The following is a 12,218-nucleotide window of genomic DNA, read 5'->3' on the forward strand; positions in this document are numbered from 1 at the left end:
TTATGGTGTGGCCCTTTGGTGTTCGAGCACATTTTTAACAGCATGCATGTACATCATTTACCTACCAAGTTAAACAGGAAAGGAATGCAGAATTTGCAGTTGTAGCGAAAATTCCTCATTGTAGTTTTCTACTTACTAGGTAAAGTGCATTGAAGCACTTTTCTTTTTTGTATTACATATTTGCATTCATTATTTTAAAGCACCCACCCAATATCAATGGCACATTGGGCTCTATAGGGCAGTATAGCTAAAGTAAACATCCTCAGGAAAAAAAGGTAATCAGGACAATGATCTTGGAAAGTTTTGTATTTATTTTTGATTATTAATAGAATGATTGATAAACACACAGTTTCTGTCCCTAGTCTGGAGTCTGAGGTTAATGTTAAAATAGCTCTTCCAGTGCCCTCTTGTGTTCAGATGTTCAAAGTTTCGTTTCCCATGAAATGATGCTGACATCATGCTGTTGCTGCTATAAAAACCCCAGCTAACCATCAGCTGCTCAGTCAGACCTAGAATGCTCTTGTCCGTGCTGCATATGAATTAAAAGTACCAGAAGGACTTTGGAGTGCTGGCTATTGCTTTATTTACTGCGAATCTTTGTGAGCCGTGCACCCACAAACTGCATCATAATTATACAGACTGAGAGTGCTCGTTGTTATTTTCTATTGAGACCTAGAATCTAACCTGGGACCAGACGAATTTGCCAATACAAAAGAGAATTTATTGTGTGGCCACGCAAGGCTACCAAGAATCAACATGGGGCTGCGTGAGTACAAAGGCTGCAAATATACCTGACTTTATTTAGATCTAAATGGCTCTTTTAAACATAATTTTGATATTATAGACCATTCTTATTTTTGTAGGCTATATGTCTAGCTCAGGATTAGTCCACCACATAATATTTAGTTCTACTACTATTTGCACTTGGTCATCCTTCTGCTGCATTTTCTGCATTATCTTTATTCATCCTGTATTTATATTCTGTATATTCTATATTCTGTATGTATGTGTTTTGGCTATATATCCTAAATTTCTTAAACTTTTACCACTTTACTCCTTACCTCAGTAACCCAGAGAAGGTGCAATTCTAAAATGTATTACATTGTAGTCTATGGTCATTCTCTACACCAGTGGAGGGCAGGGGTCAAAATGGAGGGCAGGGGTCCTTGAAGAGGTTTCAGGGGGTCCCCCAGCTAAAGGATTGATAGTAATTGGAACCAAATGGACCCTTACGGGTCTGTAACTCTGACAGTGTACAAATAGTCACTCACAGTTCTCCTGCATGTTGCAATAGTTCATCATAGAGTCAGTGGGTGGGATGGGTTTGTCTGGATGGCTTCCTTTCTCCTCATCCTCCCCCGGGAACCACTTCCAGATGTCCAGATTATTTCCCGCTACAAAGCTAGCCTTCTTCACCAGCATGCTACTTTACCTGTCATTACTTTTATTACCTTACTTGTATTCAACTTGTAATGTGTTGTTGGACATTGTTAGCTCAGTCTGGTGGGGTCACTGCACATACATGTATGAGAATATGATGAATAAAGTATTTGTGTTTCTCTTACTTTCCAGTAACAGCAGCAGCAGCGGTTGCAGCTGTTGGAGCTGGTGCAACAGGTAAGATTTTTAATTTGAGGTTTATCACATTTTGATATGGACATGTCTTAAAATATCAAATGTATTGAATAATGTAATCCTCAATTTATGTACAGCCCAATGCATGTTGTAGTTGGCTTATTCCAGTAACTATTACCCAACAACTCATAACAAAATGTAATTCTGTTTTCTATTCATTTATAAGGTGGCGTGCTCTTGGCCCCTGTTGCACTGGGGGCCATAGGTTTCACTTCAGTTGGAATAGCTGCTGGATCCTACGCTGCGGCTTGGATGTCAGCAACTGCCATTGCAGGTGGAGGAGGAGTGGCTGCAGGGTCTACAATCGCAGTTTTAACGTCAACAGGTGATTATTTTTATATTTAATTTAACCTTTACCACCTTACAACAAAACAGGCTAAAAAGTGCAAACAGATGAAAGGGAAGGATACCAACATTCTATTAATTAAAACTATTGCAGATATCAATATATACCATACATAGACTTTACTAAATTCATCAAGAGTTCAGTCAGGAGTATTCTTTTCATGTTACCTGTCTATTTTGTGTATATGTCTGTTTTGTTTTTGAAAAAAAAAAGGAAGCAATCCATGTATATGAACAGAAATATATAATCCTACCTGTGCTTCACAATAAAAAATATTTGAAAAGAGTTCAGTCAGGACACAGAGTCCAGTGACCTTCTGATTTCCTGTCGGCCTCTCTACCCACTACTACTGTCATTAGGGCATAGCACTGGTGGCCATTTTGTGGCCTCTCTACCCACTACTACTGTCATTAGGGCATAGCACTGGTGGCCATTTTGTGGTGCCACAGATAGAAAACCCATTGATTTATTTTCCTATCCACCTGTTTCCTAGGCTTGTGTTTTCCACTTCCTGTCGGATTTCATTGGATATCATTAGTCATCTGACCGGTTTCATTGGATTTCATTGGATCAAAAGACAGGAAGTGGAACACAGTGAAAAGCCTAGGAAACAGGTGGATAGAGATTTCCAAAAAATCTTAAAGGAGGAGTTCACCCCAAAAAATGACTTATTTTCTATCAATTACACACCCCATGAAGCCTTGATTTCATGGATTTATTTTAGTTTTTGTGACATTCCTAAGACAATAATTTGATGACCGTGTGAATTTCCGGTAGGAGACACAAATAATCTACTTTGTGTCTCCTACCGGATACATTAGCCGGTAGGAGACGGGAATCAAATTATTAGTTTAGGAATGCGACAAAAACAAAAAATAATCCATGGATTCAAGGCTTCATAGGGTGTGCAATTGATAGAAAATAAGTCATTTTTTGGGTGAACTCCTCCTTTAAGCCTGGAACCAAGCAGGCTCCTGGTGAATCATGATCATAAGATATTTGATGTCAAAAGATATTTGAAAACATAAAAAAAAAGGGTATTTATTAAATATAGTTTATCATTAAATATTCAAATATGTTTTGACACAGAAACAAATGTTTTATTGTCATGATTCACCAGGGCCCTGGGTGGCTTGGTTCCAGGCTTAAAATAAGCCTAAAACAATATCTATGGGATAAATGTACAGGTTTTCTATCTGTGGCACCACAAAACGGCCAACTGACTCTACATGTACAATATACAGTGAGTGACGATTCTACAGTTTATAATGAACATCAAAGCTCCTTGATGCACAGTATCAAAGAGATTTGGTGTAGATTGAAATACTAGTGGTCCTACTATAGAGCCCTGGGGGACCCCAGTCAACTAAGAGGATTTAAGTAGATATGCAGAATGAGACGATACTTGGATGCATGCATGTACAACAGGCATAACTCCAAAACCTTTAATCCAGTTATAGCATCAGTTAACTATCAGTAAAATGATCTTGTGGCTCTTACTTTGTGTCTGTGTAGAAGTCCTTTAGTGTTAAATTAAAAACAGAATCTCAGCTCTGTTGAGAATACTAACAAACATATGTCATGTTTCTAAAGGTATGGCTGGTCTGGGTGCGGCAGGCACTGCAGCTGTAGCCAGCGCTGGAGCAACTGCGGCTGGGTTGGCTGCCGCTGCCGCTGCAATCCTCATCTGAGAGGCAACATAACCTATGAAGCAACGATCTCTCCACAAAGGAATATTAAAGAATAGTACTCTTGTATACTTAACCCTTCCATTGTGTTAGGGTCATCTTTTACCCGTTTTCAAGTTTAAATAGGTAAAAAGTACCCTTTACATTTCTTCATTCGAACAAGGCTTCATGATATCCTCAGAAATAGCCATTTTAACGCAACAAAATTATTTATCATAATTTTAATTAACTCTGATCATGGTCTCTATAAAAAAAAGTGACAGTTGTGGTGTTAGGGTCCGAAATGACCCGGCAGAGAAGTGTGGCTCAATTCCCCCCAAATTGTCAATATTCAATGTTTATGTTTGAGAGTGAGAGAGTCTTGGCCTCAATTAGCATTTGCTATCAGGAGTAAAATAAAGTTTGAGTTTATGAAAAATAAATTACTTTTTACCCTCTATGCGGTATACAGGTCAAAAATGACCCTAACACACCAAGTGTCACTATTTTTTAATAATATTAAAAAAAATTAAAGTTAAGAAACTAAAACAATTTCTTTTTTTTCGAAGTGTGTTCTAATGTTAGTCTATCATAGCTAGATAACATCATTGTCTTCATTATAGAAAATGTAATGAGTGAATTAACATTTTTATAATTGAAAACTAGATATATTGAAAGATGAAACCCTAACCCTAACCCAACATAATATTTCTAAAAGTGTTTCCATGGATATGAATGCATAACAAGTCAGCTATGAGGTGGGAGAAAAAAAGAAATCTGGCTCAACGAGATGACAGAATCTTTACATTTAGAAAGAATCAGATTTATAGGCTACTCAAAGACAAACTGAAAGATTTTGAAAAGATTTGGAAGCCTTTAATCTCCTTTCTTAGAGGTTGAAAGGCTAATCCTTGTGGATGACCCATGTTGCACGTAATTTGGGGCAGAATTTCTGGGGAGGGGGAAGGGAGGCAGGAGGGTCCTTTTGTTTTTTGCTTAAGTTTGTGTTTGTTTTTGAGGAAAAAAAGGAAGCAATCCATGTATATGTCAGAAATGTATAATCCTAACCCGTGCTTCACAATAAAAAATATTTGAAACAATAATTATTTTTTGAGTATTTTGGGCTGAGTTAATTGGCAAACACCAAAAGTGGATGCAGGCAACACAATGCAAGGGTTAATATATGGGATGTAAGTTACCATTAACAATGAAAAAAATCTTGAATCTGAATGTTATTTCATCGATTAGCCCATTTACTATTTGGTTTACTTTTCATTATTAAAAGTCAACTTGCATGATGAGGAGTGTTCATGTAATCACTATGTATATTCTATGCAACAAATCTACAAATGTACACACCCACATGTGTGTATGTATAATTTATATATAATATATATATATATACACACACACACACACACACACACACACACACACACACACACACACACACACACACACACACACACACACACACACACACACACTGTGTATTCGTTAGTGTACCTATTTCATCTACCATATCAACTCTCCTCCCAGAACAAAATTGTCTTACTTCATCTGCAAACACTTCTAGTGAGACATACTTAATCTTGTACCCAAAAGAGTAGGAATAGTGGCTCAAGAAATGTTACCTTTTTTTTTACGCTACATTAGGCAGACGTGTTTTGGCTGGACCTCTTTTTATGGAGCAATCTTGTCGTTATAGAAAAATGATCCTTGGTAGCACAAACTGATTATTACACATCATTTTGTACATTGACAATCACATTGTTTTTTATAGGCGTCATTTCAATGAGTAACGTGGTTAACCTGGAATTTGAAGGTGAATGGGCTTATTTGAATGGGGTGTCTGATCAAAAGAATACGAAATATAAAAATGTTGAATCAAACAACTTAGAGTAGACATGAAAATTACACCAGAAGTGCTTTAAATTTTGTCGCCAACTAGTACAAGCAGTGAAATGTTGTTGGGACTTATTCTGCCATCTAAACATTCCAAACATATATTAAAGCAAGAGAAAAATCAATATTATAAAAATGATATACAGTGGGGATAAATATAGGTACAATAGCTTATCAATTAGCAGAAAATGTGCAGGATTGTGCATATACATATCTTAATGTGCAGGAAATTATGAGGGGGCCAAGCACGTTTTAAAATCCAACTACTGTATGTTATATTCTGACTATGTATAGCGTACTATTATGTTGCCAAATAATTGCAAGATTGTAGCTAGGCACAATAGGCTGGTACAAATCAATTAAGCACTGGTTTGTAAATGAGTATGTCGTATGGCTATTTTTTAGAAGAAATTATACATTATTTGGAGATTGTTGAATATGTTTGCCTATAATGACATGCCCGAAATAGGGACGGCACATTGAAAGTGGTTAACACTAAACCCAGGCAATGCTAAAACAGAGCAATGTTATTTAGATTTTGTCATGTAAATTTTAACTAACTGTATACCTTCAACCCCTGCAGTATAACAGAAGGTATGTTCATGTACAATTCACCAATGAATTAGAAAGGAGAACTAAAGTCTATTTACTTTGCTTTATTGGCTGTTAGATTAGGTAAATCATACTTGTAAACACTGTTTAACAAATGAGTATAAATAAGTCACTCCTACACAGAAAGTTTGACGAGTTTCCACTGTCAAACATCTATTCCCAGAGAGGACGCAAACTAACCGGTGTAGTGCTACCTACAGTAGGCTATACTCATTATTGTCCCATTACCTATTGAATACAAATATGTATATTATTGTCCCCTCCATATTTTGTGTCTGTTTTATAAATAAGAACCGAAAATTAATTGGGGAAAAAAGTGTCTATGCAGCACAGTCTATTGAAATGACAACGAACGCAGCCATAAAGGAAAGGATAAGGAAGCCATATGGTTTCCTTTAGCCTTAGATCAAGACTGTCAAGACAATTTCGACATTTGTGTATCTATGACAGCCTTAAGTTGGACACTTCCCCAAATAATATTTGGAGTTCTGTGTTTAAGGCCCGTACATCTCCATAAATAATATAAAGTACTTACCATGTGCTTAAACATGGAACTCCAAACACTACTTGGGGAAGTGTCCAAGGCTGTCATAGTGCTGCTCAATACTCAATTGTCAGAATAGATCAAATGAATGCAGGCCAGTCTTGATCCAAGGCCAGGGTTCCTTATGCAGAAAAGATAGCCTGTTTACTTGTCTGATAATTACATGACTGCATGAATGTTCAAACAAGTTTTGGATTATTTGTGATGCTACTGTATATGTAATATCATCTTGTAATTCAAATTTGGATATTTTAGAAACAGAATAGCGGCTATAGTCTAGAAGCATACAGTACATGTTTTCCCATACTCTCTTTTATTTTTTCTATACTTATCCAGACCTGGAAATTACTCTAATTACAGTAAATTCCTATACTTTTCCATACTCTACATACTAGCGTAGGAACCCTGTAAATATGACCACCTCAGCTGGGTAAAGTTGAAACCCAGTTTCCCAGTAATCATATAAGGTCTTTATTATTAAAATTACAGCAGCCTGACTTCCAATATTGACCTGGAAAAACAAAATGCCGGTGCTACGTAGATTATTTCATATTCTAGGCTTAAAGGCAATGGGCATTTCTTTCTCTCAAACTTCTTACAGTGGTAGAAGGGCACCCCCGACATCCACTGTCGGAATATGAAGCCTAACCACATATTGCCACTATGGTGATAAAAATACATAAACCTAATTAGAATACTACAATCCATCTGTATTGTCTAGAAAAATGTATCATGACAAAACGTTAAAGAAATGTGTACTTCATCTAGACTCTAGATGAAGTACACATTTCTTTAACGTTTTGTCATGATACATTTTTGACACAATACAGAGATACATTACAGTATCCACAATCCCTCAACACTCTGGTCAGCTGTTTAGCATTTTCCTTTGTGAACTGCATGGGCTTTTTTTTTCTCAAGTTCAATCTATTCTGTTTTTATTGCTTATTGTGCATATTGCGCTTTGATATTGCATATTGCATTTCTTGGCCCCCGTCATTGCTGCTAGCAACTATCTTTATTATTATGATAATTATAATTATTATTATAATTAATGAAACACAGTTTCTGTCCCTCTGTATTGTGTTCAGATGTTACGACTTTGTTTTGTTTCCCATGAAACTGCACTCTTGTTTCTAGAAAACCTTTATTCTCAAGTAGGTCTTTTTTTTAAAGGAACTCTCTGTTTGGATCCATCTGGATTATGTCCATATGTTAAACTTAGTTTCGTTTTCCATGAAACAATGATGTTGCTGCTATTAAAAACCCCACCTAACCCTCAGCTACTCAAAATCAGATGAGTATACAGGCTACAAATATAACAGACTTTACATGTAATGACTGCTTTAACATATTTTTGACAGACCATTTTTATTTTGGTATGTCTAGGTCAGGATTAGTTCATAATATATAATGCTATTTCTGGTCATCGTTCCTCTGCATAAATGTATATTCTGTATCAAACAAATAACAATAATAATAATAATAATAATATGTCTTTCAAATCTTTGTTTGTCTTACTTTTCAGAAACTGCAATAGTTCTCGGGAAAGAGGTAAGATATTCTTGTAGGAATGGACCATAAAGTTTAATTTTAACTATAACACTCACTTTAACCACTACCAACCTGGTGTTCCTATTTTGGGCATGTCATTATAAGCAATTGTTTTTCAAAGTTTTCAAAAAAATACTGAAAATGGCAGATCTACAAGTTCACAAAGACGCATCGCAACTTGTTGTGAGCTTGTAGATCTGCTATTTTCATCATTCATTGTACTATGAAGTATAGAGTTTAAGTGGTTAAAGGTAGGGTAAGTGATTTTCTTTGGTTAAAATAAGTGTTAAATATCTCTATAATCTGATAGTACTCATTGCTAGTGTTTCAATCTGCCCCTGCCCTGTGTACTGTCACTGTGCCCTTGCCCTGTGGTGACTTTTGTTTGCCCAGTGTGTGTATTCCTCCTGAGCTCCCAAGCCCCTCCCCTCTCCTCTTTGGCTTCCCTAGAGTGGACTCATCTGCGGGTGTCAGCTGTGCCTAGTTCGCTAACAAGCCTTAGAGACTATTTAATACTGTCTGTGACTATCTTCTGTGCTGGATCATTGTTGTTTGTTATTCCGGGTTTCTGTGTACCCGGTTACCTCTGTTTGCATTATATTTTTATTAAGTAAAGTTGCTGTTTAACTGTTGCTTTCCTGCCTTTACTTTGAAGTTGAGTTGCTGCATATGGCTCCAAAAACACCCGGGTCCCTGACAGTTTGTTCAGTAACAGGAGTCTGTCTTATCTCTCCTGCTCTTTATTAAACAGAAAATGCATTTTCAGACTTAAAACATCACATTTATTAAAAGTAATGTATAATCCTCAATTTCTCTCTCTCTCTCTCTCTCTCTCTCTCTCTCTCTCTCTCTCTCTCTCTCTCTCTCTCTCTCTCTCTCTCTCTCTCTCTCTCTCTCTCTCTCTCTCTCTCTCTCTCTCTCTCTCTCTCTCTCTCTCTCTCTCTATATATATATATATATATATAATTAAAAAAGAACGAGATAGAGTACCTACAATCAATACAATGGCCCTCGGACATGCCCAGTTGTTATCATTTGCGCCAGCCAAGCCTCTAGTCCTTGGTGTGCCAAAAACTTTTGCTGAGTCACGTTGCTAGGGGCCAAGGGGGTCACATGGGGTGGGGTTAACGTTAATTAAACAAATCATTGATAGCTTCTGGGTAACCGTATTCTTTATGATTCCCCACCCCCCTCATATCAGTATGTCACTCATGATGTATCTTAGGCTTGACCTGTTAGACATGACATCTATCCGTTTGAATGGTAGGCCTACATGTGCTAATTCACTCTCATCTGTGTAAGCATACAGATGTGAGGTCATGGTCACAGCTTTATCAGGACAATGTATGCCCAATGAAATGACATACGACAGTTGAAGTACAACTATAACTACTTTGTAAATATCACTGCATGATAAAGCATGAAAATGCATTTTGTTTATTTTTATTTTAATGAAATGTAAATTTGTAAATGTATGAGCATATGATCAATAAAGTATTTTTAGCGGTGCCAACCGCTCTACATTTGACTTTGACTTTGTCTGTGTGCATGTTTGAGCACGACTTGTCTGTGTGTATGTTTGAGCACGACCTCAGCATGACCTCAACAGCTGCGGCTGATTGCAACACAGCACACACTCATCAAACAGAGTAGGCACCGCTTACTCACACTGGGTGTGATTTTTTTTTGTTTCTCTTACTTTCCAGTCACAGGAATAGCTATCGAAGCTGGTGCAACAGGTACGATTTTTTATTTTAGGTTTATCACAATGTATGGACATATTTTAAAATATAAATTTTATGGAATAATGTAATCCTGAATTTCTGTACTATAGCCCAATGCATGTTGGCTTATTCCAGTATTACCCAACAACTCATAACAAAATGTAATTCTGTCTTCTATTAATTTATAAGGTGGCGTGGTCTTATCCCCTATTGCACTGGGGCCCATAGGTTTCAGTTGGAATAGCTTCTTGATCATACGCTGCACGTATGTATGTATGTATGTATGTATGTATGTATGTATGTATGTGTGTGTGTGTGTGTGTGTGTGTGTGTGTGTGTGTGTGTGTGTGTGTGTGTGTGTGTGTGTGTGTGTGTGTGTGTGTGTGTGTGTGTGTGTGTGTGTGTGCGTGTGTATATATATATATATATATATATATATATATATATATATATATGATTATATCCATTCATACTGTATATCCATTGGCAATAGATGTACAGTATATTCACTGGTACATTTATACTTATACTTATTGATACAATATACTGTAGGCCTACATATGTTAACTCAGGCAGACTCAGTGCACAGTGTCACACGTGTAAAATATTTTATTTTCATCTTTATGCTTACATTTAGACTTTTACCTGTACCTATCCTGTGTTCCATTCTTACTGCTGCTATGACACCTAAATTTCCCCACGGGCTCAATAAAGGTTTATGTTCTTGTCATCTTATGTCAATATGGCTAAATTACATTGGAAATTATCTATATCTATCCATCTAGAATGATAGGTCTCTGTCTGTCTGTCTGTCTGTCTGTCTGTCTGTCTGTCTGTCTGTCTGTCTGTCTTTTTTTCTCCAATTTGTTTTTCTTTCCGTATCTGTCCTCTCCAAGTCAAATTCCATGTGAGTGGAAATATAGCTAGGCTACTTGGCAAAATAAATAGGTGGGTTTGCTGAGTCAAGGCTCCGTTTTAATTATCCCCAGGGAGGTACATATGAGATACCTATCTGTGAATGTAGAGGCTCAGGGAAAACATGAAGTAACTCTGTATCCTGCTCCATTAAGAGCATAATGTTACTTTATAGAAGACAAGGATTTGAATAGGATCAAATAGGATTAAAACATAATGTCTCGGCCTGCAGGAGTATTAAACATAGCTTGAAATATCACTAACTGCCATACTGACTTCCAGTTATTAAAGAATGCTCGATTCCCAACAGGAAGTAGGACCAATTAGGCATTCTTCAGATTACCACATCAACCCTGGTATCAACTCCATGAAACTCAGCTAAAACAGTATGTCAGTCTTTGATTCCGTCTGGTGTAAACAGAAGGTAATGTATTGTTTACATTCTTTCCTTTTCTTTCTTTCTTTTTCCTTTATTTATTCAGGGAAGCCCATTGAGAGCAAGCTCTCTTTTTTAAGGACGCCCTGATCACACCGTATAAAACACGATACATATAATGAAAAACAATGACCAACATTTGAAACCACATTACAACATCACAGATGCAAATAAATATAGTGTTACATGAAACAGGTGCAGTCACTATGTAGTGTGTCCTCAATAAGCACCCTAAATGTCTCTATTGAGACCAATCAAACCAGTTTCAGAGAGTCCTGAAGTTTGTTCCATTTGTGTGGAGCATAATATATGAAAGCAGTCTTTTCTTGTTCACTGTTATTATATGGAATGGTATATCTAATGTGTGTCTGTGAACGTGTTGAATGTCCAGTAAGGTTCTAAAAGCGAGGATAGGTACAAAGGAAGCTTACCACACAAGGCCTTATAAATAAATAAAATACAATGTTGCTCTATGAACTGTGAGAGATGGCCAACCCACTTTTTCATATAAAATACAATGATAGGTGTGATAACCATCGGCAGTAATAAATCATAGAGCACTGTGGTAGACTGCTTCAAGAGGCTTCAGCGTGGAGAGTGACGCATGCATGTACATCATTTACCTATGGCACCAAGTTAAACAGGAAAGGAATGCAGAATTTACCCTCTGAAGTAGGGTAGTATAAACATCCTCATAATAAAAAGGTAATCAGGACAATCATCTTGGAAAGTTTCTTGTCTTTAAAAAGGGTTAGTGAGTTTAATGTTAAAAGAGCTCTTCCAGTGTTCAAAGTTTTGTTTCCCATGAAAGGATGCTGACATCATGCTGTTGCTGCTATAAAAACCCAGCTCAATCAACTGCTCAGAGTCAGACCTAGAA

The 12,218-nt window shown here is 36.9% G+C and overlaps 1 protein-coding gene across 1 annotated transcript; it reads left to right on the top strand.

The window, feature by feature from the left end:
* Positions 1-625: 625 nt before the first annotated feature.
* LOC311036825 (uncharacterized protein) lies at positions 626-4,949 on the top strand. Its single transcript, XM_084045823.1, has 4 exons — positions 626-766; positions 1,573-1,617; positions 1,802-1,960; positions 3,575-4,949. Exons 1-4 carry the CDS (start codon positions 757-759, stop codon positions 3,670-3,672), a joined length of 312 nt encoding a protein of 103 aa, XP_083901949.1. The 5' UTR covers positions 626-756; the 3' UTR covers positions 3,673-4,949.
* Positions 4,950-12,218: the final 7,269 nt, after the last annotated feature.

This window comes from Gymnoscopelus microlampas (genome assembly GCF_963454915.1).
Source record: "Gymnoscopelus microlampas genome assembly, chromosome: 20".
In the NCBI taxonomy this organism is placed as follows: domain Eukaryota; kingdom Metazoa; phylum Chordata; class Actinopteri; order Myctophiformes; family Myctophidae; genus Gymnoscopelus; species Gymnoscopelus microlampas.